This window comes from Cebus imitator, unplaced genomic scaffold (genome assembly GCF_001604975.1).
Source record: "Cebus imitator isolate Cc_AM_T3 unplaced genomic scaffold, Cebus_imitator-1.0 Scaffold0, whole genome shotgun sequence".
Lineage (NCBI taxonomy): Eukaryota > Metazoa > Chordata > Mammalia > Primates > Cebidae > Cebus > Cebus imitator.
The window spans coordinates 11,565,513-11,590,595 of NW_016107315.1; the positions used below are offsets into that span (position 1 = coordinate 11,565,513).

Sequence of the window (25,083 nt, forward strand, 5' to 3'; positions counted from 1 at the left end):
TTTTTTTTGGAGATGGAATCTTGCTCTGTCACCCATACTGGAGTGCAGTGGCATGATGTCGGCTCACTGCAACCTCCTCCTCCTTGGTTCAAGCGATTCTACTGCCTCAGCCTCCCGAGTAGCTGGGATTACAGGTGCTCACCACCATGCCTAGCTAATTTTTGTATTTTTAGTAGAGATGGGGTTTCACCATGTTGGCCAGGCTGGTCTCAAACTCCTGACCTCAGTTGATCTGCCTACCTTAGGCTCCCAAAGTGCTGGGATTACAGATGTGAGCCACCACACCTGGCCAGCTTTTAAAATTTAACCTAAAATCTTGCTCTCTTTAAAAAGTATTCATCTTTCACTTTTTCTTGGATAAATATTTGATACTCAGTTCAAATACAGATTCAACCCTTATAAACTCTAAATTATCTTGGGTTTTATTACATATCAAAATTATTTTTTTATTCAATGTATTTTTCTGAGTACACAAACACCCGATGGGTACAAAAATTTCCAAGTACTATATAAAACTTTTATAAATCTGATAAAGTAACAACTACTAAAAAATCAGATTCTGATACCATTTATGAATATAGAAAATGTTTTATAACTTTCCACTTAAATTACAGATCTGTTATACATTTATAAATTGGAATCAAGAGACTAATCTGCTAGATCCTCTATTGTCAAATTTTCTCAATCATCAGAAAGTTTAAACACATAGATTATCTTTAACATAAAAATATTAATTTCAGTAGTTTCATTTACCATCATTGTACGTTTAATTCTAAACATTCATGGAGTCTAAAGGACACTTAACTAAGGCAGCAGTTCTCAAAGCATGGTCCCCATACTAGCAGCATCAGTATCCCCTGAGAACTTACTAGAAATGCACATTCTCAGACTCCAATGTAAACCTCCTGAAGGGTGGGGCCCACCAATCTGTGTTTTGGCAAGCCCTCCAGATGACTCTGATGGACACCAAGTTTGAGAATCACTGCTCTAGAGACAGCTACTGTAAGCTCTTATTTATTTATTTATTTATTATTTGAGACAGAGTCTCGCTCTGTCGCCCAGGCTGGAGTGCAATGGCATGATCTTGGCTCACTGCCTCTGCCTCATGATCTTGCCTCTGCCTCCTAGGTTCAAGCTGTTCTTCTACCTCAGCCTCCTGAATAGCTGCGATTACAGGCACCCGCCATCATGCCTGGCAAATTTTTTTGTATTTTTATAAAAACGGGGCATCACCGTGTTAGCCAGGCTGCTCTTGAACTCCTGACCTCAGATGATCTGCCTGCCGTGGCCTCCCAAAGTGCTGGGACTATAGGCTTGAGCCACTGTGCCAGCCTAATTAAAATAAAAAAAAACAAAAAAAAACTTTGTTTGTTTGTTTGTTTGTTTGTTTGTTTATTTATTTATTTATTTTGAGGTGGAGTTTCGCTCTTGTTGCCCAGGGTGGAGTACAATGGCGTGATCTCGGCTCACTGCAACCTCCACCTCCCAGGTTAAAGCGATTCTCCTGCCTCAGCCTTCTGAGTAGCTGGGATTACAGGTCTGCACCACCACGCCCAGCTCATTTTTTGTATTTTTACTAGAGATAGGGTTTCTCCATGTTGGTCAGGCTGGTCTCTAACTTCTGACCTCAGGTGATCCACCTGCTTCGGCCTCCCAAAGTGCTGGGATTATAGGCATGAGCCATTGCGCCTGGCAAAAAACTTTTTTTAGAGACAGGGTCTTGCTCTGTCACCCAGGCTGCAGTGTAGTGGTGCAATCGTAGCTCACTGCCCCCTTAAACTCCTGGGCTCAAGCAATCCTCTCACTTTAGTCTCCCAAGTAGCTGGGACTACAGGCATGTGCCACTATACCCTGCTAATTTATTTTTATTTTTGGTAGAGCCGGGAGTCTCATTATGTTCCCCAGGCTAGTTTGAACTCTGAGCCTAAAGTAATCTTCTCACCTCTGCCTCTCAATATGCTGGAATTAGAGCTGTGAACCACTATGTCTGACAGCTCTTTTTATCTGTATGTTAAGCTGCATGGCTATCAAAAGAATATGCATTAGAATCATCTGAAAGGTTTATAAAACCAGATTACAGGACCCTGCCTTTGGAGTTTCTGCTTTAATAGGTCTGGGATAAGGCCTGATAATTCAAATTTCTAACGAGTTCCTGGGTGATACTGACACTACTGGTCTGGTGACTACACTCTGAGAACCACAGAGCTAAGGGAACAGGTTTGTCATTTCAGGTTACCGAATGAGCAGTTTAAGACCACAATATGTTTACCATCTCAGATGAACTGATATGCCACTTAGTTATAAGCCAGAAATTCAAAGCCAAGGATGCAAAACCTGATACTCTGTACAGCCAAGGTAGTTCTGTGGTACTAGAAATAATCATGCTAAGCCCTTTTTATAGTTAACTATAACAACAGGAGTCTCTAAATCCATGTCCTTCACATGGGGTTAGTTTTGTAATCCATCTCCTGTAAGTTCAAGGTAATCGTTACCTCATTTTTTCATAGCCTTTTCAACTCTTATCGCCTGGTTTGGAAAGATTTGTCAGGTTGCTTCTCTACTTGATTGGATTCAGGTAATCTATTTATTGTCTCATTCCAAACCTGACTATAGACCACAACTGTAAGGTAATTCCAATAAAAATTTGGAACAGCATTTTCTGTAAACCATATAATGTATTTTCTATATTTTGATCATTATTATTATTATTTTGAGGCAGAGTTTCGCTCTTGCCCAGGCTGGAGTGCAGTGGCATGATCTCAGCTCACTGCAGCCTCTTCCTCCTGGGTTCAATAGATTCTTCTACCTCAGCCCCCCAAGTAGCTAGGATTACAGGTGCCCGTCATCATGCCCAGCTAATTTTTGTATTTTTAGTAGAGACAGTGTCTCACCATGTTGGCCGTCTGGTCTCCAACTCCTGACCTCAAGTAATCCACCTGCCACCTCGATCATTGTCTTTAAGAAGAAATTTTTCCTTTCCTTTTGTCTGCTTTACGTTCAAACATTTAAAAATCTCTTTCTTTTGAAGTTAAATCTGGGCACAGCCTAGTATAATCTGGTTGCTTGTATTTGTTGTCTGTTCTAGGTTCACTTCTTCAACAGCTTTTTTCATAGACAGCTGGTAACCAAAGGATATAATGGAGTAAAAAGATGGACTAAAAAGGTATCCTCTTTATTTCTTCTTTATTCTAAATTTGGAATGCAGATGATAAGCCACTTTGGGTGGAAGGATAAGAACTTTAATGCCAATTTGATGTTAAGTAGAAACAGACTCTTTAATGTGAGAAGTTTTAAAATTGTTTATTTTAAATCTTACTATTTGAAAGACCTTAATTGCCTCCTGGTCCCAAGTACAGTGGTAGAACAGTGGGCTGATAAAGAGCTGCCATCATTTGGTTATCTGGTGGGCTGGTCAGCAGATAGCAGAGGCTTTCAGAAATTTTTTACCAGTGCTGGGCATGGGCACGGTGCTTTGCACCTGTAGTCCCAGCTACTTGTGATGCTGAGACCAGAGGATCACTGGAGCCCGAGCATTTGAGGCCAGCTTGGGCAGCATAGCCAGATCCTGTCTCTTAAAATGTTAACTGATCCGTCACGAGAAATAACTTTTATATCACAGTCTATACATAAAATCATATATATACAAGTAATTGAAAGAATTTCCAAAAACCATGTACCTAATTTACTATGTATGATGTACTCTAATTAGAGAGTGATAAGTGCTATTTGCTGTAGAAACATTAGAACATAGTATGAGAATACAACGTAATGAGGATAGGGTAGCAGGAGGGAGGCGGAAGATGGGCTAGTTCTTTTAGATAGGCTCATAAGGAAGGCCTGTTTGAAGAGGTCACATTTCACTGAAAACTCAGTGGTGAGAAGGACCAGCCATGTGAAGATCAGAGGAGCATTCTGGGTAGATGGAACAGTGAATGTTAAAGGCCCTGAAGCAGAAGTGAGCTTGGTATGTTGGAGTGTTACACACATGAGATCAGGGGTGTAGGCAGGGATCGAGTCATGTGGGGCCATGTAGGCCCTGGTAAAGAGTTTGGATGATGAGGGCAATTTGAAGACATTAGGGAGTTTAGCCTGGGCGTGGTGATTCACACCTATAATCCTAGCACTTTGGGAGGCTGAGGTGGGCAGATCACTGGAGATTAGCCTGGCCAATGTGGCAAAACCCTGTCTCTACTCAAAATACAAAAATTAACCAGGCATGGTGGTGCGCGCCTGTAATCCCAGCTATGTGGGAGGCTGAGGTGGGAGAATTGCTTGAACATGGGAGGTGGAGGTTGCAGTGAGCCAAGATCGCACTACTGCACTCCAGTCTGGGTGACAGAGCAGACTCCATCTCAAAAGAAAAATAAATAAAAAATAAAAATGAAGACAATAGAGAGTTTAAACAGCAGGTTGAAGGGTGTGTGTGAGTGTGTGTGTATGAATGATAGATAGGTTTGTCCTTAGCAGCATTCCTTCATTCATTAAACAGTTAAGTACCTGCTATGTGCCTCATATGGAAAAGCTGTTTTTTCCTCTGCTGTCACACCACAATAGTCAGCACAGAAGACCAAAGCAAGCAAGCAGTTCTGCAGCAAACACTGGCTAGTTGCCCTCTAATTCAGTTCCAATGTTATCTACCTGGAGACAGTGCCACATCCCATAGGCTGAGGGCTTATGCCTCAAGAGTGCCCGCCACCCACTTCAGACACCAGTTGCAAGTCCAGGCTTCTGAAACTTCTGACCAACAGACTTCAAGTGAGGGTTCCAATGCTCTCCTCCTTGAGTTTGATTAATTTGCTAGAGCAGTTCACAGAACTCAGGGATGTTCTTACCTACATTTATCCGTTTATTGTAAAGGATATGGATGAAGAGATGCATGGGAAGAGATTAGGGGAGCGGCCACAGGGAATCTCCATGACCTCCCCAGGCACACTACTCTCCAGGAACCTCCACATATTTAGTATCTGGAAGCTCTCCCAGTGCAGTCCTTTTCATTTTTTTATGGAGGCTTCATTGCATAGGCAATTGACTAAACCACTGACCATTGGTTAACCTTTAGTTCCTCTTCCCTTCCCAGTGGTTGGGGGTTGGGTGGGGCTGAAAGTCACAATCTTCTAATTCTGCCTTGCTCTTTCTGGTGACCAGCCCCTATCCTAAAGCCACCTAGGAGTCGCCAGCCATCAGCTAATCATTAACATATAAAAAGACATCACTGACATCACTTTGGGCTGGGTGTGGTGACTCACACCTGTAATCCCAACACTTTGGGAGGTCCAGGCGGGCAGATCACTTGAGGTCAGGAGTTCAAAACCAACTTCTATTCAACATAGTATTGGAAGTTCTGGCCAGGGCAAGCAGACAAGAGCAAGAAATAAAGATATTCAGATAGGAAGAGAGGAAGTCAGATTGTCTCTGTTTGCAGATGGCATGATTCTGTATTTAGAAAATCCATCGTCTCAGCCCCATAACTAAGTTGATAAGCAACTTCAGCAAAATCTCGGTTACAAAATCAGTGTGAAAAATCACAAGTGTTCCTATACACCAGCAGTGGACAAGCAGAGACCCAAATCATGAATGAACCCCCATTCACGATTGCTACAAAGAGAAATATATGGGAATACAGCTCATAAGGGATGTGAAGGACCTCTTCAAGGAGAACTACAAATCACTGCTCAAGGAAATAAGAGAGGACACAAACAAATGGAAACATATTCCATCCTCGTGAATAGGAAGAATCAATATTGTGAAAATGGCCATAGTGCCCAAAGTGATTCATAGATTCAATGCTATTCCCATCAAACTACCACTGGCATTCTTCACAAAATTAGAAAAAACTACTCTAAAATTCATATGGAAGAAAAAAGCCTATATAGCCAAGATAATCCTAAGCAAAAAGACCAAAGCTAGAGGCATCGTATTACCTGACTTCAGACTATACTACAAGGCTGCAGTAGCCAAAACAGCATGGTACTGGTACCAAAACAGACTGCTACCGATGGAACAGAACAGAGACCTCATAAATAACACCTTACCTCTACAACCATCTGATCTTAAACACACCTGACAAAAGCAATGGGGAAAGGATTCCCTATTTAATAAATGGTGCTGGGAAAACTGGCTAGCCATATGCAGAAAACCGAAACTGGACCCCTTCCTTACACCTTACCCAAAAATTAACTCAAGATGGATTAAAGACTTAAAGGTAAAACCCCAAACCATAAAAATCCTAGAAGAAATCCTAGGCATTATTACCATGGACAAAGACTTCATGACTAAGATACCAAAAGCAATGGCAACAAAAGCCAAAATAGACAAAAGGGATCTAATTAAACTAAAGAGCTTCTGCACAGCATAAGAAATATTGTTAGAGTGAACAGGCAACCTATAGAATGGGAGAAATTTTTTGCAGTCTACCCACCTGACAAAGGTGTAATATCCAGAACCTACAAGGGACTTAAACAGATTTACAAGAAGAAAACAACCCCATCAAAAAGTGGGCAAAGCATGTGAACAGACATTTTGAAATGTCTTCGAAAGAAGGTGCCTGTAGTCCCAGCTATACGGGAGGCTAAGACAGGAGAATTTCTTGAACCTGGGAGGTGGAGTTGCAGTGACCTGAGATCACACTACTGTACTCCAGTCTGGGCGACAGAGTGAGACTTCATCTCAAAAAAAAAAAGGAAGAAGACGACATGTATGTGACCAAATAATGTATGAAAAAAGCTCACTGACTGGGCGCAGTGGCTCCCATCTATAATCCCAGCACTTTGGGAGGCTGAGGCGGGTGGATCACCTGAGGTCAGGAGTTTGAGACCAGCCTGGCCACATGGTGAAATCCCATCTTTACTAAAAAATTAAAAAATATTAGCTGGTGGTGGGAGCTTGTAATCCCAGCTACTCAGGAGGCCGAGGCAGGAGAATCACTTGAATCCAAGAGGCAGAGGCTGCAGAGAGCCAAAATCGCACCACTGCACTCTAGCCTGGACAGCAAAAGTGAGACTCCATCTCAAAAAAAAAAAAACAGAAAAGAAAAAGTTTTTTCTTTTCTGTTTTTTTTTTTTTTTCTTTTTGAGCTGGAGTCTCGCTCTGTCTCCCAGGCTCCCGTGCAGTAGTGCAATCTTGGTTCAAGCAATTCTCTTGTCTCCAGGCTCCCGAGTAGCTGGGCTACAGATGCATACTGCCACATCCAGCAATGTGTGCTAATTTTTGATATTTTTAGTAGAGACAGGGTTTCACTATATTGGTCAGGCTAGTCTCAAACTCGTGACCTCAGGTGATCCACCTGCCTTGGCCTCCCAAAGTGCTGAGATTACAGGGGTGAGCCAGCACACCAGGCCAAAAATTTAAAACATTTAAAATTTTGAGGCAATCTCCCAGAAAGTGCCACAAAATGACAGACTGAAACTAATGTAAAAACTAACAGAAAAAGGTTTTCAGAGATGTAAGTTATCCAGATATTTACCTCTCATCCTTCTCAGAGTCACAGGAGGAGGTACTCTGGCAAGAAGACATAGCATCCAAGCAATGAAATCCAGAACAAGGGTCAGGCAAAGAGAATACTAAACATAACAGTAAAAATAGATGCAGAATGACAATGTGCCTCAAGCCTGGAGAACCACCAATCCTGAAGGGAGCAGAAAAAAAGGCTCCAAGAATGTGATACTGATACAATTTCTAAAGTATATGAATGCAAAAAAAAAAAAAAAAAAAAAAAAAAAAAAAAGAGAGAGAGATAGGCAACCAGAAGAGAGTTTGCAGTTAGTAGATACAGAGAACACTAAGCAAAAGATAAAGACAATTAATTTCAGGGACCGTGAAAAAATGTACAAGAAAGGGAAAATAGTGGTTGTAAACCTTGGTATACTACATGACTTAGCTATGACAATCATTTACATAATAGTAATCAGCTATAGGACAGTTCTGTCACCTCCAAAAGAGTCCTCATAATCCTTCATACAACGCTTCTTGGCCTAGCCCCTAACCCAGCAACCACTAAACTGCTTTTTGTCATTCTAGATAACTTTGCATTTTCTAGAATTATATAAGTAAAATCATGCCTCATACTATTTTGTTTGGTTTCTTTCACTCAACATAATGGTTTTGAGGTTCATCCGTGTTATTGCATGTGTCAGTAGTGTATTTCTTTTAGTTGCTGAGTAGTGGCCTATTATTTAGATAGATCACATTTTGTCATCCATTCACTGGCTGATAGATATTTGTGTTGTGTCCCATTTTTCTCTCTTATGAATAAAACTGCTATATAACATTTGTACATAAGTCTGTGTGTAGTTACACATTTTCAGTTTCCTGGTAAATACTTAGAAGTGGGATGACTAGATCATATGGTGAGTGCACGTTTAACTTTTCAAGAAACTTAAACCATTTTTCAAAGTGATACACTGTTTTACAATCCAACCAGCATTTTATGTGTGTGAGTTCCTTTGTTCTATATCATCACATTTGGTATTGTCATTCTTGTTAATTTTATTGTTGTTGTTTTTTTAATAGAGCAAGGGGCTTGCTTTGTTGCCCAAGCTGCTCTCAATCTCTTGGCCTCAACAGAGACTTCACAACAGATAATATACAACTTTCAGTTTGTCTGTGTTCTCATGCTAACACTATACTGTATTTATTACTATATCCTCCCACCTCAGCCTCCCAAAGTTTTGGGATTACAGATGTGAGCCACTATGCCTGGCTTCTTCTTAATTTTACCATTTTAATGGGTATATATAATATTGTCTCATTGTGATTTTAATTTTCATTTAATTTTCATTTCCTTGGTGACTAATGACATTGAGCACATTTTCATGTGCTTTTCCTGTCTTCGGCCTTTTGTATCTTTTAAAAAATTGTATTGTTACATATGTTATCATGGTAAGTGCTTCCTACGAAAGACTGTACTGAGTACTTTTTTTTTTTTTTTTTTTTTATTTTTTTTTTTTTTTTTTTTTGAGACAGTCTCACTCTGTTGCCCAGGCTGGAGTGCAGTGGCACGATCTCGGCTCACTACAACCTCCACCTCCTGGGTTCAGGCGATTCTCCTGTCTCAAGTTTCCAAGTAGCTGGAACTACAGGCACCTGCCACCGCACCTGGCTCATTTTTGTATTTTTAGTAGAGACAGGTTTTCACCATGTTGGCCAGACTGGTCTCAAACTCCTGACCTCAAGTGATCTGCCTGCCTCCGCCTCCCAAAGTGCTGGGATTACAGACATGGGCCACCATGCCTGGCCGAGTACTTTTTAAATTATATAAAATACAAATAAAATGTACTTTCTTAACATTTTTAAGTGTACACTTCAGTAGTGTTTAAAGTATATTCACAATGTTATGCAACCAATCTCCAAAACTTTCAACTTGCAAAACTGAAATTTGTATATCATATTTGTGAAGTCTCTATTATATTGTTTGCCATTTATTGGGTTGTTTATCTTTTTATTATTGAGTTGTAGGAGATGTTTTTATGTTCTGGATATAAGTTCTTTGTCAGGTCTGTGCTTTGTTGTTTTCTCTCAGTCTGTGGCTTCTCTGTTTTCTTAACTGTCTTTTGATGACTGGAAGTTTTACATTTTGATGAAATTTAATTTACTATATTTTCTCTATTATAGTTACTGCTTTCTATGTCCATTCTAAAATATATTTGCCTCCTGAGTTTTCTTCTAATAGCTTTGTAGTTTCCAGTTTTATATTTACATCTCTGATGCATCTCAATGAATTTTGTATATAAGAAGTGAGGTAAGGAGGGATCAAGATTTTTTTTTCTTATTATATTTTTCTTTTCCAATTTAATTGCTTTGACACCATTACAGAAAGTCAACTGACCATATATGTTTAAGTCTGCTTCTGGACTTTTGTTCTCTTACACTGATGCCTATTTTTTATGTTAACACTACACTGTATTACTGTATCTTCATAATGTGTCTCAAAATCACTGTGAGTTTGCCAGCTTTGTTGTTTTTCCAGATTGTTTTGGCAATTCCAAGTCCTTTATATTTTCATGTAAATTAGTTTGTCATACTCTGTTGTTTAATAAGCATGCTGGATTATGATTGGGATTGTGTTTAATCTATACATTAGTTTGGGGAGAATTGACATCTAATAATATTAAGCCTTTCAGTCTATGAACATGGTATATCTTTGCATGTATTTAGGTCTTTAATTTTTCTCAGCATCATTTGTAATTTTTTTTGAGGTGGAGTCTCACTCTCTTGCCCAGGCTGGAGTGCAGTAGTGGGATCTCTGCCTCCTGGGTTCAAGCAATTCTCCTGCCTCAGCTTCCCCAGTAGCTGGAACTACAGGTGCCTGCCACCATGCCTGGCTAATTTTTTGTATTTTAGTAGAGACAGGGTCCACCATATTGCCCAGGCTGGTCTCGAAATCCTGAGCTCAGGCAATCTGCCCGCCTCGGCCTCCTCAAGTGCTAGGACTGCAGGTGTGAGCCACTGCACCCGGCTGATTTCTGTATTTTGACTTTGTATCCTCTGACTTTACCAAAGTCATTTACTACTTCTAGGAACTTTTTTGTATATTCTGTGAAATTTTCATAGACAGTCATGTCTGTAAGTAGTGACAGTTTTATTTCATTCTTTGCAATCTATATGCCATTTTTTCCTTGCCTTATTGTACTGGCTAAGACTTCTAGTACAATGTTGAGTAATGAGAGAGGACATCTTTCCCTTGTTCTCAATCTTAGAAGGAAAGCATTCAGTTTTTCACTATTGTGTATGATGTCAGCTGTAGGCTTTCCTATTATTCCTATTTTCCTGAGAGTTTTAAATCATAAGTAGATACTGACTTTCATCAAATAAGCAGATGATCCTTTCCTACATCTAAGCAGATGATCCTATGGTTTTTCTTCTTTATTCTGTGAATGAGCAGCAGCAGACTGAAGGAGCAGCACCTATCTTGAGACATGGCAGTTTCACATGGTAGCTCTTAAAGTTTCAATTTGATCATGATATAACTTCACTTCCGCTTATTACATCCTTTTGACTAAAGCAAATCACATGACAGGACTACACTTCTCTCTTTGGGAGGGGCAGAGAAGTCACATGGCAATGGGCAGGCCTATATTATCTTATCATAGGGAGGGCAACAAGTAATTGGAGTCAATGATGCAGTCTATCATGCACATTTTTCTTAATTATGTATACAGGTTAAATATCCCTCATCCAAAATGCTTGGGACTAGAAGTGTTTTGGATTTTGGACTTTTTCAGATTTTGGAATCTTTGCATATATATAATATTTTGGAGGTAGAACCAAAGTCTAAACACAAAATTCACTTATGTTTCATATATACCTTAGATGCATGGCCTGAAGGTAATTTATAATATTCTTAATAATTTTGTGTATGCAACAGTTTATGTACATTAACCCATCAGAAAGCAAAAGTGTCACTATCTCAGCCACCCCTGTGGACAGTCTGTGGCATCATGTCAGCACTCAAAAAGTTGCAGATTTTGAAGGACTTCAGGTTTTTGGGTTAGGGATACTCAACTGGTATAAAGCTGTATGTATGTATGTATATGTTAATGTGTTAGAAGAAGAAAAAGATTTGGAAGGATACATGAAGTGTGTCTTTTCTGTATTTTCTAATTCTTATACAGAAATCTATTTTACAATGAAGAAAACATTACTTTTTGAGAGGAATATAAATCTGGTTTTATTAACTACTGTATTCTAAATATGATTCCTTGTTTTAGATACTTGGAATTTAAAAAAAAAAAAAACAACAGATACTCAGAATTTTTAATCTGAAAGGACTATTGTTTATTCTTTTCACTACTTCTGCCCACATTACTCCCCCAATTTTATGGATGCAGAAACTGAAAAGCTAAAATGATTTGCTCCAAGGTCATGTAGACTTGTAGAAAATTCATTTAGAGCATGACATTATTTGAACATCAGAAAGTGAGAAGGAAATCTTGGGAAATTAGTTTCTGAGAATTTGAGGTAGTTTAAAATGTTTTAACCCAAGTAATCACCAAGTTACTCTAAAAAAATACCTGAAAAGTGAAATTGATTCGCTCTTTTACAAATGTGTTTGCAGCACCCACTACTTTATCTCCCACTCGACATCTGGAATTTTGAGTGCAGTAGCAAGCATTTCTAGATTGTAAAGTGATACATATTATGATATAAAGGATGTGTTGGGATTATAAAAGATGCATAAAGTATTATCGAGGACATTTTTCTCAAGTTTGACATTTGAGAGACCCAAGTGAGTAATCATAATAATAACTAAGGTATTTGGCTACTTATAATGTGCTAAACAAAGCTTTATGCATTTTACACGTATTTGTTTATTACTCTTAAAAGCTTCATAAGGTAGGTACTATTGTTGTATGCGTTTTAATTCGTTGAGGAAATCAAGTTGCAAAGAAGCTAAGGAAGTTACCAGAGTCATCTGACCAATAAGTGGAAGAGCCACAATTTGAACTTGAACAGACTTGCTTTGGAGCCCATGATCTTAACTGCTACTTACACCATATCTGCAGAAAGAGTCTGTACATGCTGTTTTAGGGTCTCAGGCTGGAATGCAGAGGTGTGATCATGGCTCACTGCAGACTCGACCTCCTGGGCTCAAGTGATCCTGCTGTCTCAGCCTCCCAAGTAGCTAGGATTGCAGGCGTGCACCACCAAACCTGGCTGATTTTTTGTTTTTACTTGTTTTCCTCGAGACAAGGTCTAGCTCTGTCACCCAGGCTGGAGTGCAGTGGCATGATCTCAGCTCACTGCAACCTCCACCTCCCAGGCTCAAGCCATCCTTTTAACCTCAGCCTACCAAGTAGCTGCAACTACAGCTGTACACCACCATGCCCAGCTAAATTTTGTATTTTTTTGTAGAGACAGGGTTTCACCATGTCACCCAGGCTGGTCTCGAACTCTTGAGCTCCAGTGATCCGCCTACCTTGGCCTCCCAAAGTGCTGGGATTACAGGTGTGAGCCACTGAGCCTGGCTTGATTTTTTATTTTTTATATATTTTTTTATTTTTTATTTTTATAAAATAACGGGGTCTTGCTATATTGCCCAGGCAGGTCTTGAACTCCTGGGCTCAAGCCATCCTCCAGCCTCTGCCTCCCTAAAAGCTGAGATTATAGGCGTGAGCCACAGTGCCCAGTGATTTTTTATTTTTTATAGAGACAGAGTCTCATTTTGTTGCCCAGACTGGTCTCAAACTCCTGGGCTCAAGCAGTCCTTCTGCCTCAGCCCCCCAACGTTCTGGGATTACAGGTGTGAGCCACTGTGCCTAGCCCCTTAATACCGTTTTCTAATACTGTGATTCCTTGCTAAACAAGAGTTGAATCCAGGTTAAATATGTACATGAGAAAATGAGGTAAGCATAAAAATAAGGAGCCAAATCGTATCAGGCAGTTGACACACAGGTTTAGTAGATTAGAAAATTGTACTTTGTATATGTTTATTTTTGTATTATTGTTGTATATTATATAGCTTAGCAGTTACAAGCATGGACTTAGAGTAAGACCTGGGTTCAAATTCTGGTTCACTGCTTCCTAGTTTTTTGCTCTTGTGCAGGTGAAAGGTCAGCAAATGGAAGCTGCTGTTTTTTGGTGGTGTGGATAGCCTGTGGTGATGGCTGCGTTTCTTTCTCTTTTCTTGATCAGGTGGATTTGTTTAAAAAGAGTCTTCTGTTGATTCCTATTCATCTGGAAGTCCACTGGTCTCTCATTACTGTGACACTCTCTAATCGAATTATTTCATTTTATGATTCCCAAGGCATTCATTTTAAGTTTTGTGTAGAGGTAAGTTAATATACTGCCTGTGTTTTCGTTTATTTTATGATTGGCCAAATAGCATCTTAGCTCTAGATAGAACAGCAGCAGTCAAAACAGTTTATTTCATGAAAATCCTCTAAAATATTAGCTGAGAAAAGGACTGGACGAGGAATTCTGGCTGAGGAGAGGATCTGTCTCAGATCCGGATCCCACTCTGAGATACTCTACTTGGATATTCTCTGCTTTTCCCTTAAAACTACATCTTGAATGTGGTTAGAAATTGTTTTTCTTGGATTATCTTAAAGCTAAAATTGGCTTGTATCTTCAAAATAACTCCTGTAGAATAAATTAGAACCCAAGAGAATCAATTGACAAAATATTACTGTTCAGCTAGTAACAATTCAACAGGATAGTGTGATACAAAATCAAGAAAAATTAGTAGGTTTTTGGATTTTCCTGCACTATCAGGAACCAGCTAGGAAATGTAACTGGAAATAAGGTTCCATTTATAAAAGCAACAAAACATAAATAAACCCAGGAATATGCCCTAGCAGGAAATGTGGAAATTATTTATGATGAAAACTTCTAAAGCTTTATTTAAGTACTTAAAAGAAATCTGAATAGATGGGAGAGAGAGACCTACATGTAAAACACAAAACTGTAAAAGTATTTGAATGAAATATAGAAAATGCCATGTTCATAGAGTGGGGAAGGACTTCTTACGTGGAACCAAAGAAAAGACATTTATCACAAGTTTGATAAATTTAACCACCTCATAATTTAAAACTTCTGTCTATCATAAAGTTTAAAAGACAAGCAGCAGACTTGAAGAAAATGTTTATGATGTAAATAACAGACAATGATTATCCAGAATACATAGAGAACTCCTGCAAATGAATAAGGGGAGGATAAAAGGACCTAATAGAAATGGTCAAAGGCTAATTCAGTAAATTTTAGGAAAAATACAAATAACCATTTAAAAACACATGGAGAGATGTTCAGCCTCACCAGAAATAAAAGAAATGCAAATTAAAACTACATCAGTTACATTTTTTGCCTATTATGTTAGAAAAAGTGATGCTATTAAAGTGTTTATGTGAGCGTAAGGAAATAGACGTTCTTGTATTTTTTGGTGGAGTGTATCTGTTGATACAGCCACTTGGGGATAACTGCAGTTCTCATCAATTCTAAGTGCTTTGTAAATTAAAAGATGCAAATTCTGTTGCATATCAGTTTGATTTCTTGGTATCCATAAAAATGCTTGTATATGCACATAAGGATGGGGCATGTACTAGGATGTTCATGGCAGCATTATTTATAACAGTGCAAAATGAAACAATCTCAGTTTAGCTCTATCGAGAGAATAGCTAAATACACTGTGGTACAGTATACCCATGCTACTAAACTGACCATAGCAGTTAAAAAGAATACAGTAGACCTTCAAGTCCTCAAATAGAAAGATGTCCAAGGCATAGAGTTTTAAAAAGCCAGTTGTGGAATGATACAGGATAATACATTTACAGAAAAAAATACATGTATATGTGTATATATACAAATCCATGCATGTGTATATGTAGGCACATAATATATATATTTATTTGTAAGTAAAAAGATGGGATCTTAGCATTTTTTATATCAATGATTATTACCTTTGGGTAATTGTAGAAAAGTAGGACTCAAAGGGGATTTGGCCTTATTTGGGATATTTTAATTACAAGGAGAATATTTTGGCCTTACTTTGGGATTTTTTTTTCTAGCAAGGAGAATATTTTCTTGAATTATTTGTTTAATTTACATTTAATTTAAAAATTAAGTATAATGCAAATTATGAGGAAAATCAGTTTTTCCAAATTCACATTTTCATTTCCAAGAAATCCAGGAAAAATCCCGAAAACAAGAAGCCTCCTGGGAGGAGTTCTCTTAACTCCAGCCCAGAAGAGTTGGTACAATACCAGTTGTGAGCATTCTTTTCCAGTTCCCTTCCCCTAATTCTTGCCCATCTCTCAACCAGCATATTCTCATACTGACCAGAGCCTGTCTATATTGTCTCTTTCCTAGACAAACCTGCAAAGATATAACCAAAAGTGCAGCCATATCAGTGCCTTTAAGAATCAGATTCTGACAGGCAGAAGACAGCAGAGGTGTCAGGAAAATTGTTTCATCTAGGAAATATTTCATGTGCCTCTTGCTTTGTGCCAGGCACTGATGCTAGGGAGTCACGTAGGGTCCAGACAGACATTTGCCTTCATGGAGTAAATGATGATTAAACAGCATTTTGTTTGTAAAACATGCAGTTGGGTTCTAAGTCGATTCTGAATCATTAGGACCTGCAAAGTCACATTCTGCACAGTCATTGAAAAATTCATCTTCTGAATTTTTGCCCAAGCCCTCCTGCAGAGTTCTTTCCTTTTCAGCAAAATTATAATTAGCCTAATAATTTTGCACATTTGCGAAAAGACCTTAAGAGCAGACTCCTTTTTGGTGATAGCTAGAAGTAATTTAGAGCCAAGTACAGTCAGTCATCCAGGCAGGTGGGGTCAAGCTGTTATTTGTTTTAAGAGGATGTGGGGGTTGTAGAAGTGGCTCTTAACTAAGAGTTAGGGGCCTATATTTCCAAAGAATTGATGAAAAATTTAAACAGTTACCACATAAATGTGTAAATTTCATGACAGCAGAGACTACAAGAGTTTTATTCACTAGTGTCCCCAGCACTTGAACCATTATAGATGCTCAGTACATTTTGAGTGTGATGACCATTTTTAAGGACAAATATTTTTTGCCTATATTTTATTTAAGAATTTACATATACTGGCTATACATGGTGGTTCATGCCTGTAATCCAGCACTTTGGGAGGCCGAGGTGGGTGGATCACGAGGTCAAGAGATTGAGACCATCCTGGCCAACATAGTGAAACCCCATCTCTACTAAAAATACAAAAATTAGCCGAGTGTGGTACTGGGTACCTGTAGTCCCAGCTACTTGGGAGGCTGAGGCAGGAGGATCACTTGAATCTAGGAAGTGGAGGTTACAGTGAGCCGAGATTGCAACACTGCATTCCAGCCTGGCAACAGAGTGAGACTCTGTCTCAAAAAAAAAAAAAAAAAGGAATTTACATATACTGCTTATTCTGAGAACTTGTTTAAAGGGAGAAGAGCAACGTGCTCTCATACTTAGTTAAGTATTTGCTTTCACCATATATTTTTTCTTCTGAAGAGGTGGCTTCCAGTCCACTTTTTTTTTTTTTTTTTTTTTTGAGTCGTAATCTGTCTCTGTCACCCAGGCTGGAAGGCTGGTGTGCAGTAGCCCAGTCTTGGCTCATGGCTGCGCCTCCCAGGTTCAAGCGATTCTCATGTCTCAGCCTCCAGAGTGCCTGGGATTACAGGCTCACACCATCACGCCTAGGTAATTTTTGTATTTTTAGTAGAAACGAGGTTTTGCTGTGTTGGTCAGGCTGGTCTTGAACTCCTGACCTCATGTGTTCCTCCTGCCTTGGCCTCCCAAAGTGCTGGGGTTACAGGTGTGAGCTACCACATCTGGCCCCAGTCCACCTTTTGTTGGGGGTGGGATGGGAGTGGGTTATTCACATAACCTCTGACTTCACTCTTGATGTGGAGAGAGATATGCACAGAGGTTGAGGGCCTTGGGGACATTTTGAAACTTCAGCAGACTTCATCTTGGTAGATATTTCAAAACTGGACTTGACCATATTAGTATTCAGAATGAATTTTAGTATAACTTTCCAGAAACTGAATGTTAACCTTTACTGCAATCCTCAAAAATAAGGAGTATATCAGAATATGTAAGGCTGGAATGTTTTTCATTTAGTTTTAGTTATTAATGATGTCTGCAATGGGTTCCTTTCCTCTGTTGAGCATTGGCAATGATAAAGACTTTCTTTTTGACTTGCCAGTATGTACATTTCAAATGCAGCAAGCTGACTTACTGCTAGGAAGGGCTAGCTAACCATCTCAAAAAATGTTCTGATTAAACAAATGCCAGTGTCCACAGTCTTAGTACATACTTTGAATACAGAAGATATGAGTCCTCCTTAACAATATGAAATGAAGAGTCTGAAATAAAGTTCCAGCTTTAGCTGGGAGCAGTGGTGTGCGCTTGTAGTCCCAGCTATTTGGAAGGCTGAGGTAGGAGGATCTCTGGAGCCTAGGAGTTCAAGGCTGCAGTGAGCTATGACCATGCCATTGCACTCCAGCCTGGGTGACAGAACAAGATCCCATGTCTTAAAAAAAGTTTGTTCCAAGCTTCTTAATGCATACTTTTCCCAATTATGGGGCCACAGCCTCCTCCTTTGCTTCTGTCTGCTGTGGGCATGTTCCATTTTTCACCAACTGATGGAACACAGCATCTGTGTTGTGGTTTCTTTTTAACCAGAATATAAGAAAGTATTTGCTGACTGAAGCCAGAGAAAAAAATAGACCTGAATTTCTTCAGGGTTGGCAGACTGCTGTTACAAAGGTAAGTATGTAATAACAATGAAATCCAGGCATGTCCAGGGGATGGAATTATCTAAGGGTGGGTGCCTTTAGGAACATTTGAAGACTGGTGACAGAGCTACCAAGGAGAGCCTGGAGGCTCTAGGGAGGCAGCTGAGAATAAACTTCAGTTTAGTATTCATAATCTGCTGCTTAGTTGCCCAGTGCTTCCTGGGAGCAAATCACTTCAGTCATTTCCTCCCTGAGGCAGTTGCTAATGATGTATTTGCTTTCCTGGGGAAAAAAAAATGTTTTTTGGGTGGCACTTGCCTCTTGTGTCTTGGCTCTTATTTCTAGATGACCCATATAGACCCAGAGAAATGCTGAAATGACTATTTGGATCCACTGAGGGGGAAAGTGCACTGGGCTACTTGCCAGGCATGTGGGGAAAATAGCCCAAGAGCTTCAGTCTCAGCACAGTCTGGATGCAGTGCCATGTTTGGCCCATGACATTCAAACTGTGGGGCAGAGTGCCCAGGCACAGCTGCTTATTCCTGTTGTAAATACCAGTGTCTTCCATTTATGGTTGCGCTGTATTGTCAGTGTTTTTGTGCATTAGAGCTCATTTGATCCATATAACCTGGGAGGTAGACAGCACATTTAGGAGTAAACATCATCTTTATTTTTTAGATGAGAAAACTGAAGCCCAGGTGTGATTTTCCCCAAAGGACATCAAAACTATTGATAGTCAGGTCCTTGAACACAGGTCCATCTGGATCATTGACACATGTTATAGGCAGGGTCTTGAAACAAACCTTTAAGCCAAACCCAAAGAGACAAGATTTATTAGTTCATCCTTAAACTGAATCAATGCTGAATTTTAAAATTAAGCTTAAGTTTTGTGTTTTGAATAACCTAGTATACCAGTTCAAGCCAGAGCTGGTAAATTCACTGAATTTACTTGACTAAAAAATCTAGGTATTCTAAATTTAGTCAGGATCTTCTGTATTCCCACTTTGGGCAGAATACAGTAACCAGTTATTTTAAAAACATACTGTTGGCTGGGCACAGTGGCTCATGCCTGTAATCCCAGCACTTTAGTAGGCAAAGGTGGGAGGATTGCTTGAGTCTAGGAGGTCAAGACCAGCTTGGGCAATAGTGAGACCTCATCTCTACAAAACAAACAAAATTAGCCCAGCTACTTGGCAAGCTGAGGAAGATTGCTTGAACTCAGGAGACTGAGATTTCGCCACTGCACTCCAGCTTGGGCGACAGAGTGAGACCCTGTCTCAAAACCCCAAAAAACAAAAACCATACTATTTACCTTCATGATTTCTTTCAAAGAATAGGACAGGGTTGTGTGATGTGAGATTGAAAGTGAAGACTGCTCAGCAGAGTTGTTACCATCCTAGCATCCAGAGGCCAGGCCTGTGTTCTCCCAGCCACAATTCCATTTTGACTCTGTTGTCAGTTAATTGATAGCAGAACCCTGATCCAAATGCATGTTTTTAGAGTAGGTTTTTACATTTGATTTCCCATTTCTCATTTTTAGGTAAAACATTGTTCTATAATTGTGATTGCCACTTGATAGCTCTTTTTATGTGGCCAGGTGCCTCCATAAAATTAGATGCTTGAAATATCAGAGGATATACCAGCTGTCCTGGAGAGAGAAAAGTTTCCTATCTTTTACACATTTTTCCATAAAGGAGTTTTTCTTAAGAGGAGTAATTTATTTTAATGACTCTCTTGTTTTTCCCCTCAGTGTATTCCACAACAGAAAAATGACAGTGACTGTGGAGTCTTTGTGCTCCAGGTAAAGAAATACTGTTTTTTCAGAATTTATAATGTGTGAATTGAGTTTGTTGGGTTGAGAGGGGAGTTATGGCAGTTCCTGTATGTGTACATGATGCTAGGTACAAGCAACAAAGTACCGTCCCTCCCCTTTATTGCTGAAGAGCAGTAGTTTCTGCATTTTCAGATGTTATCATTAGGAAGAACCGCCTTCCAGGGACCAAGAATGACCTGTGGGTATCATCCGTGTCTCATTGGAGGTTATTAGTAAGCCACATTGGAGACTGACTTGAATTTGTCTATATCATAACCATTGGCATCTGCAGAATTTTTTTAAAAAACCATTGGTAAGCAATCTGCAGGTCTTTGACACAGAGTGATTAAATTTTAAATATGGTCCACATTGAAAAACTGCCATCTCATGCTGTAGATCTCCTTAGAGATCAAAAAGGGCTATTGAAGAAATTCAGTTTTATATATATATATATATATGAAGGAAATTACAGAATTTAATGCATGAATTTAGAGATTTGCAAAGATCTTGGAAGACAGGTTCATTTGTATACCTCATACATGTTGGAGGTTTTGTAAGCAAATTCAAGTTCCCACTTAAGGGCCATGATAGATCTAGCTGCACACTCAGCAGGTTGCACTTCGGGAGGAATTTAGGCCTTTTCATCAAGTTGCTGCTTTTCACAATATTGGGTCAGGAGGGAGAGGCAATCCCAAGCCATATACTAACTTGTTCAATTGACTGTAATTTGGGCAAATGTTGAAAACAATGTGTTTTTACAGTAGTTTAAACAGACATGAAAATGCTGTCTTACATCGGGGGTCCCCAACCCCTGGGCCACGGACAGATGCCATTTACATTAGGTTATCATAGGAGCATGAGCCCTATTGTGAACTGCGTATGCAAGGGACCTAGGTTGTATGCTCCTTATGAGAATCTAATACCTGATAATTCATCTTGAAACCAACCTCCTCCCCTCACCCCCACCAGTCTGTGGAAAAACTGCCTTCCATGAAACCAGTCCCAGCTGCCAAAAAGGTTGGGGACTTCTGCCTTAGACTCTATTAGGTCTGTATTTAGTAAAATATAACGGGCTGGCACACAGCTCCAAGTGCCACTTAAGTATTTCTGGGACCTTTGCAGTACTGCAAGTGCCTCGCCTTAGAGCAGCCTTTCCAGTTTTCACAAGAAGACATGCCCCGAGTGCGGAAGAGGATTTACAAGGAGCTATGTGAGTGCCGGCTCATGGACTGAAACTCAGCAGGGACTCTGGGAAGTCTGACCAAGTTGGAGCAGATGGTTTGTTACTTGAATCTCCAAACACTTAGTTGAATTTTTACAGATATTTCAGATCAGTGGTGTTGGGCCACTATTGTTACCTCAAATTTATTTTTTGCCCTTAATTCTTTCTCCAGCTACCATGTACTATTGTTTAATGTTCAGTTTGGTTTCATTTTTAATTTTATGGATTCTGTGCGTCCCCCATATTTAATATTTATTATTCAAACGCATGCATATAGACAGAGCATGCAGTGAAGAGTATTAGAAAAAAAAAAAAAAAAGCTTAGTAGATTTGGTGCAGCTTTTGAAACTTAGTTAGATGTGAACTGAATACAGGTTTCAAATTTATTCCCAGAACCTAAAAATGCAAGATGTTTTTGATACAACATAACTCTGAGATAGTAAGTGTTCCCTGGGGCATTAAGGGTAGCTAGGAGTGGTTTTGACAAATCCAGTCCTGTTTTACTTTTACCAGTGGCACCTTTCACTGACTTCCCTCTCCAAGTGAGTCTTAGAGAGTGCAATTCATTCCTTTTGAAGGGCGAGATGTAAGTGGTCGTAAACTGACTGGTGTGTTGTTTCAGGAGGCACACTTGTAAGCACAGTGCGTGCTTTGGGAAGAGTAAATTAAGGTGTGAGAAAACGACAGCAACTTTGGGGGCCAGTAACAATGACAGATTTCAGTCGTGGTTTTAAGAATTATAATACATGGTGTACATCTTATAAAGGCTTTTGCTGGGATAGTGAATTCCCTGGATTTTTCTGGTTTTGACCTGTTAAAAAACTCTCATCCCATCAAACCTAGTAGTCAAACAAATAATGCAGCTAGGAGTAATTTGTAAGTTGTCATTTCCCTGTGTTGCCTCCCAATTGGAAGAAGTTAAGGTTTACCAAATCCATTTCTATTTTCAAGGGTATCTGAAATTTAAACATTCAAAATTGAAGACTGACTAATTTTAGATCTTTTGCAAGTGGCTGGAGAGAAGAGGGAAGGTAGTAAAGGCAACTTACTCCCCTGGGAGTGTAGCAGCTGTATCAGGTTTTTTTCTCCTGTCCCTTTAGTGATCTCAGTAACATGCAGGGCACATCTTGTTTCTGCATGACCAATGCTGACACTAGCACAGTTGTTTTTTCTCTTTCTTTTGAAGCTCATCTTCTGAAGGAAGGTCTAAATGGCCTTGTCCATACACTTAGCTGCATTAGGATTAATGTCATGCACCTTACATCTTTAATCCAGCCTTTTGTGACATTGGAAAGGAAAGTTGTATGTTAAACCTACCCAATTATCTTTTCTGAATCGGGAGGAAAAACCACCAGTGTATGTATGAGAAACTCAGAAGTTTGAATAGAAAAACACCAAGTAAATGGCAGAAGATACTCAAATTTATGCCTGGGTAGGTTTGGGATGTTGAAAAAGCTAAACTGTTTAGTTTCACATGGCCCTAAGGTATGGCTGAGAGAAGGCTGATGCCAGCAGTTGAGGACTGAGTCAGACCATGTTTACATGCGGGGTTCCCAACACCAGGGGTGACACTGGGAAGCAGCCCCAGCACCTTTCTCTCCTGAGTCCTCCAGACTCAAAATCCTTAATTTAAAACCAGGTCAGTGTTTCTTACTGTGTTTCAAGTCATTACAAAGACTGAGAGTAGAGGCACTTTATGCTGCTATAGGTAGGGTTCTGTCAGCATTAGGAAAAAAGAGTTTAAGGTGAGGAAGAGTTTTTCATGAGTTTTTCAAACATAGTTACACAAACATGAGATTTTTCAAAACATACGTCAGACATTTGCCTCTAATTTTTTTTGGTGGGCGTGTGGTATACCAAAGTAGCCAGTCACTGGGCTATTGATTCAAAATGTCTTGTACTTCAGAGTGAGGAAGTATTTCAGTTCTTCATTGACAGAACATGGCATGCAGAAGAGACAGAATTGTACCTGTAAGAAAATCAACGCCCAGAGCATGAGCTGCTGTTTCCTCCAATCTGTGAAACGTGAGCCATCCAAGTCCAGTGACTCTCACTTTCAGCTTAATGCTTCATAGGGCATCTTGAGGTGTGCCGCCCAGCGTGGCTTAGACTACATATTGAGTTTGGTCTTTTTTCCCTTCTTTTTTTTTTTTGGGACAGAGTCTTACTGTCACCCAGGCTGGAGTGCAGTGGCATGATCTTGATCTCTAAATTAGGTATAAACCTCTGTTTAACTGAAGTCCTAAATCAGAATGTCCTTTTTTTCTGATGTTTACAGTAATTGCTTCCTTGGTTAATAAAGGTATTTTTGAAACACTCTGGACTGTTGGTGAAAGAGGCAGACGTGGTTTTACTGGTACTAGTTTGGCACTGAACTGTTTGGGTGCCCACGAGGTAGGCAGACCTTATACCCTTTTTTTACTCACTCTGTTGCCCAGGCTGGAGTGCAATGGCACAATCTCAGCTCACTGCAACCTTGGCCTCCTGGGTTCAAGCAATTCTCCTGCCTTAGCCTCCCGAGTAGCTGGGACTACAGACACACACCATCATGCCCAGCTAATTTTTGTATTTTTAGTAGAGACAGGGTTTCACCATGTTGGTCAGGCTGGTCTCAAATTCCTGACCTCAGGGGATCCAGCTGCCTTAGCCTCCCAAAGTGCTGGGATTACAAGTGTGAGCCACTGTGCCAGGCCTAGACCTTATGCTTTTGAGGTTGAGTGCAGACCTTGTGCTAACTAAAAGCTACTTTTGATGAGCCTTCAACAAGCTGCCCAGTCCTGTCCTCAGCAAACATACCAGGCTGTAGTTACTTCTTTGCAGTGGTCTTTCCTTTTGTTAAATCCATAGCAATGAATATAGATTTAATTCAACTTTTAGTTAAGTTCTCCCAAGAATCCTAATCAACTTTCTGTTGGCCTCTTACGGGGAAAAGAAGTTGCTGCCAATAATCCCCAAACTGTTTTTGGCTTTGCATTCTCTTTTCTACCTAGCACTGAATCTGAGTAACATTGTCATCCTGGATTTATAGTTGGAAGAAAACAGTAACAGACCTAACTGGGACTCAGCCAGCACTAGTCTCATCTTAGCTGCCCTTTTTCTCTGCAGTTACAGTTTACTGCATCCCTGGGCTAGAAGTAATTGGGGGGTCTGGGCAGGTCAGACTCTTCAGGCAAGACAGTCTGTTAATAGTGTGAAATAGGGATACTGATTCCCTGCTCTGCTTAGTTAAGAAACGGAATTAAATCAGCAGTTATAAAGCACATACTTCTGTTACGTGCTAGGCTCTGCCTCCTGGCCTGTAGATAATTAAGACGACCCAGGGAATACCATCAGAGAAGTGCTAATTGCATTTGGGTGTTACAAAAGCAGACCTAGATAGGCTGTTCACTTAACTGGTAAATGTTGGTCAAAAAAAATTTATTTAAAGATTATCATCGTATGAAATTACAGTACTCAACCCTTCTAGCAAAATATTTTTTTGAAAAATAAACTAAATGCCTTTATAAACTTGTGTTCTCTTGTGTTGAAAAACATGTACTGTTTGGTAGTTTTTTTCTTATGACATTCCAGTCATGACAAGGGTCATGTAAGAACAGTGAGTGGTGCAGGCAGGCCCTAACCAGCTTACCCTTAAAGCAACAGCACCATCCAACTGAATTTTCTATGATAGAAATGTTCCGTATTTTCGTCTACAACAGTAGTCACTAGCCATGTGTGGGTACTGAGCATTTAAAATCAGGTTAGCTTGACTGAGAAATTGAATGTTTAATTCTCATACTTCACCACCTATATTAATTGTGGTTCCCTAATCTTAGTATACATGTTTGAATTTTCACTTTCTCTGATTAAAGTGACAAATAAGTCA

At 39.7% G+C, this 25,083-nt stretch overlaps 1 protein-coding gene across 9 annotated transcripts in view; it reads left to right on the forward strand.

The window, feature by feature from the left end:
- The window catches only part of SENP5 (SUMO specific peptidase 5), a 64,232-nt gene that overhangs the window by 34,731 nt on the left and 4,418 nt on the right, over window positions 1-25,083 (forward strand). Inside the window, exons 6-10 of one of the 9 annotated variants that reach the window (XM_017522834.2) lie at window positions 3,086-3,163; window positions 13,630-13,767; window positions 18,131-18,214; window positions 19,934-19,984; window positions 21,119-21,206. In XM_017522834.2, coding sequence (XP_017378323.1) covers window positions 3,086-3,163; window positions 13,630-13,767; window positions 18,131-18,214; window positions 19,934-19,984; window positions 21,119-21,206 — 439 coding nt within the window. Of the gene's footprint in view, window positions 1-2,507; window positions 2,576-3,085; window positions 3,164-13,629; window positions 13,768-18,130; window positions 18,215-19,933; window positions 19,985-21,118; window positions 24,726-25,083 lie in introns of those variants that run through there. The other 8 variants (XM_017522849.2, XM_017522839.2, XR_001823297.1 and 5 more) reach the window with 8 other exon arrangements.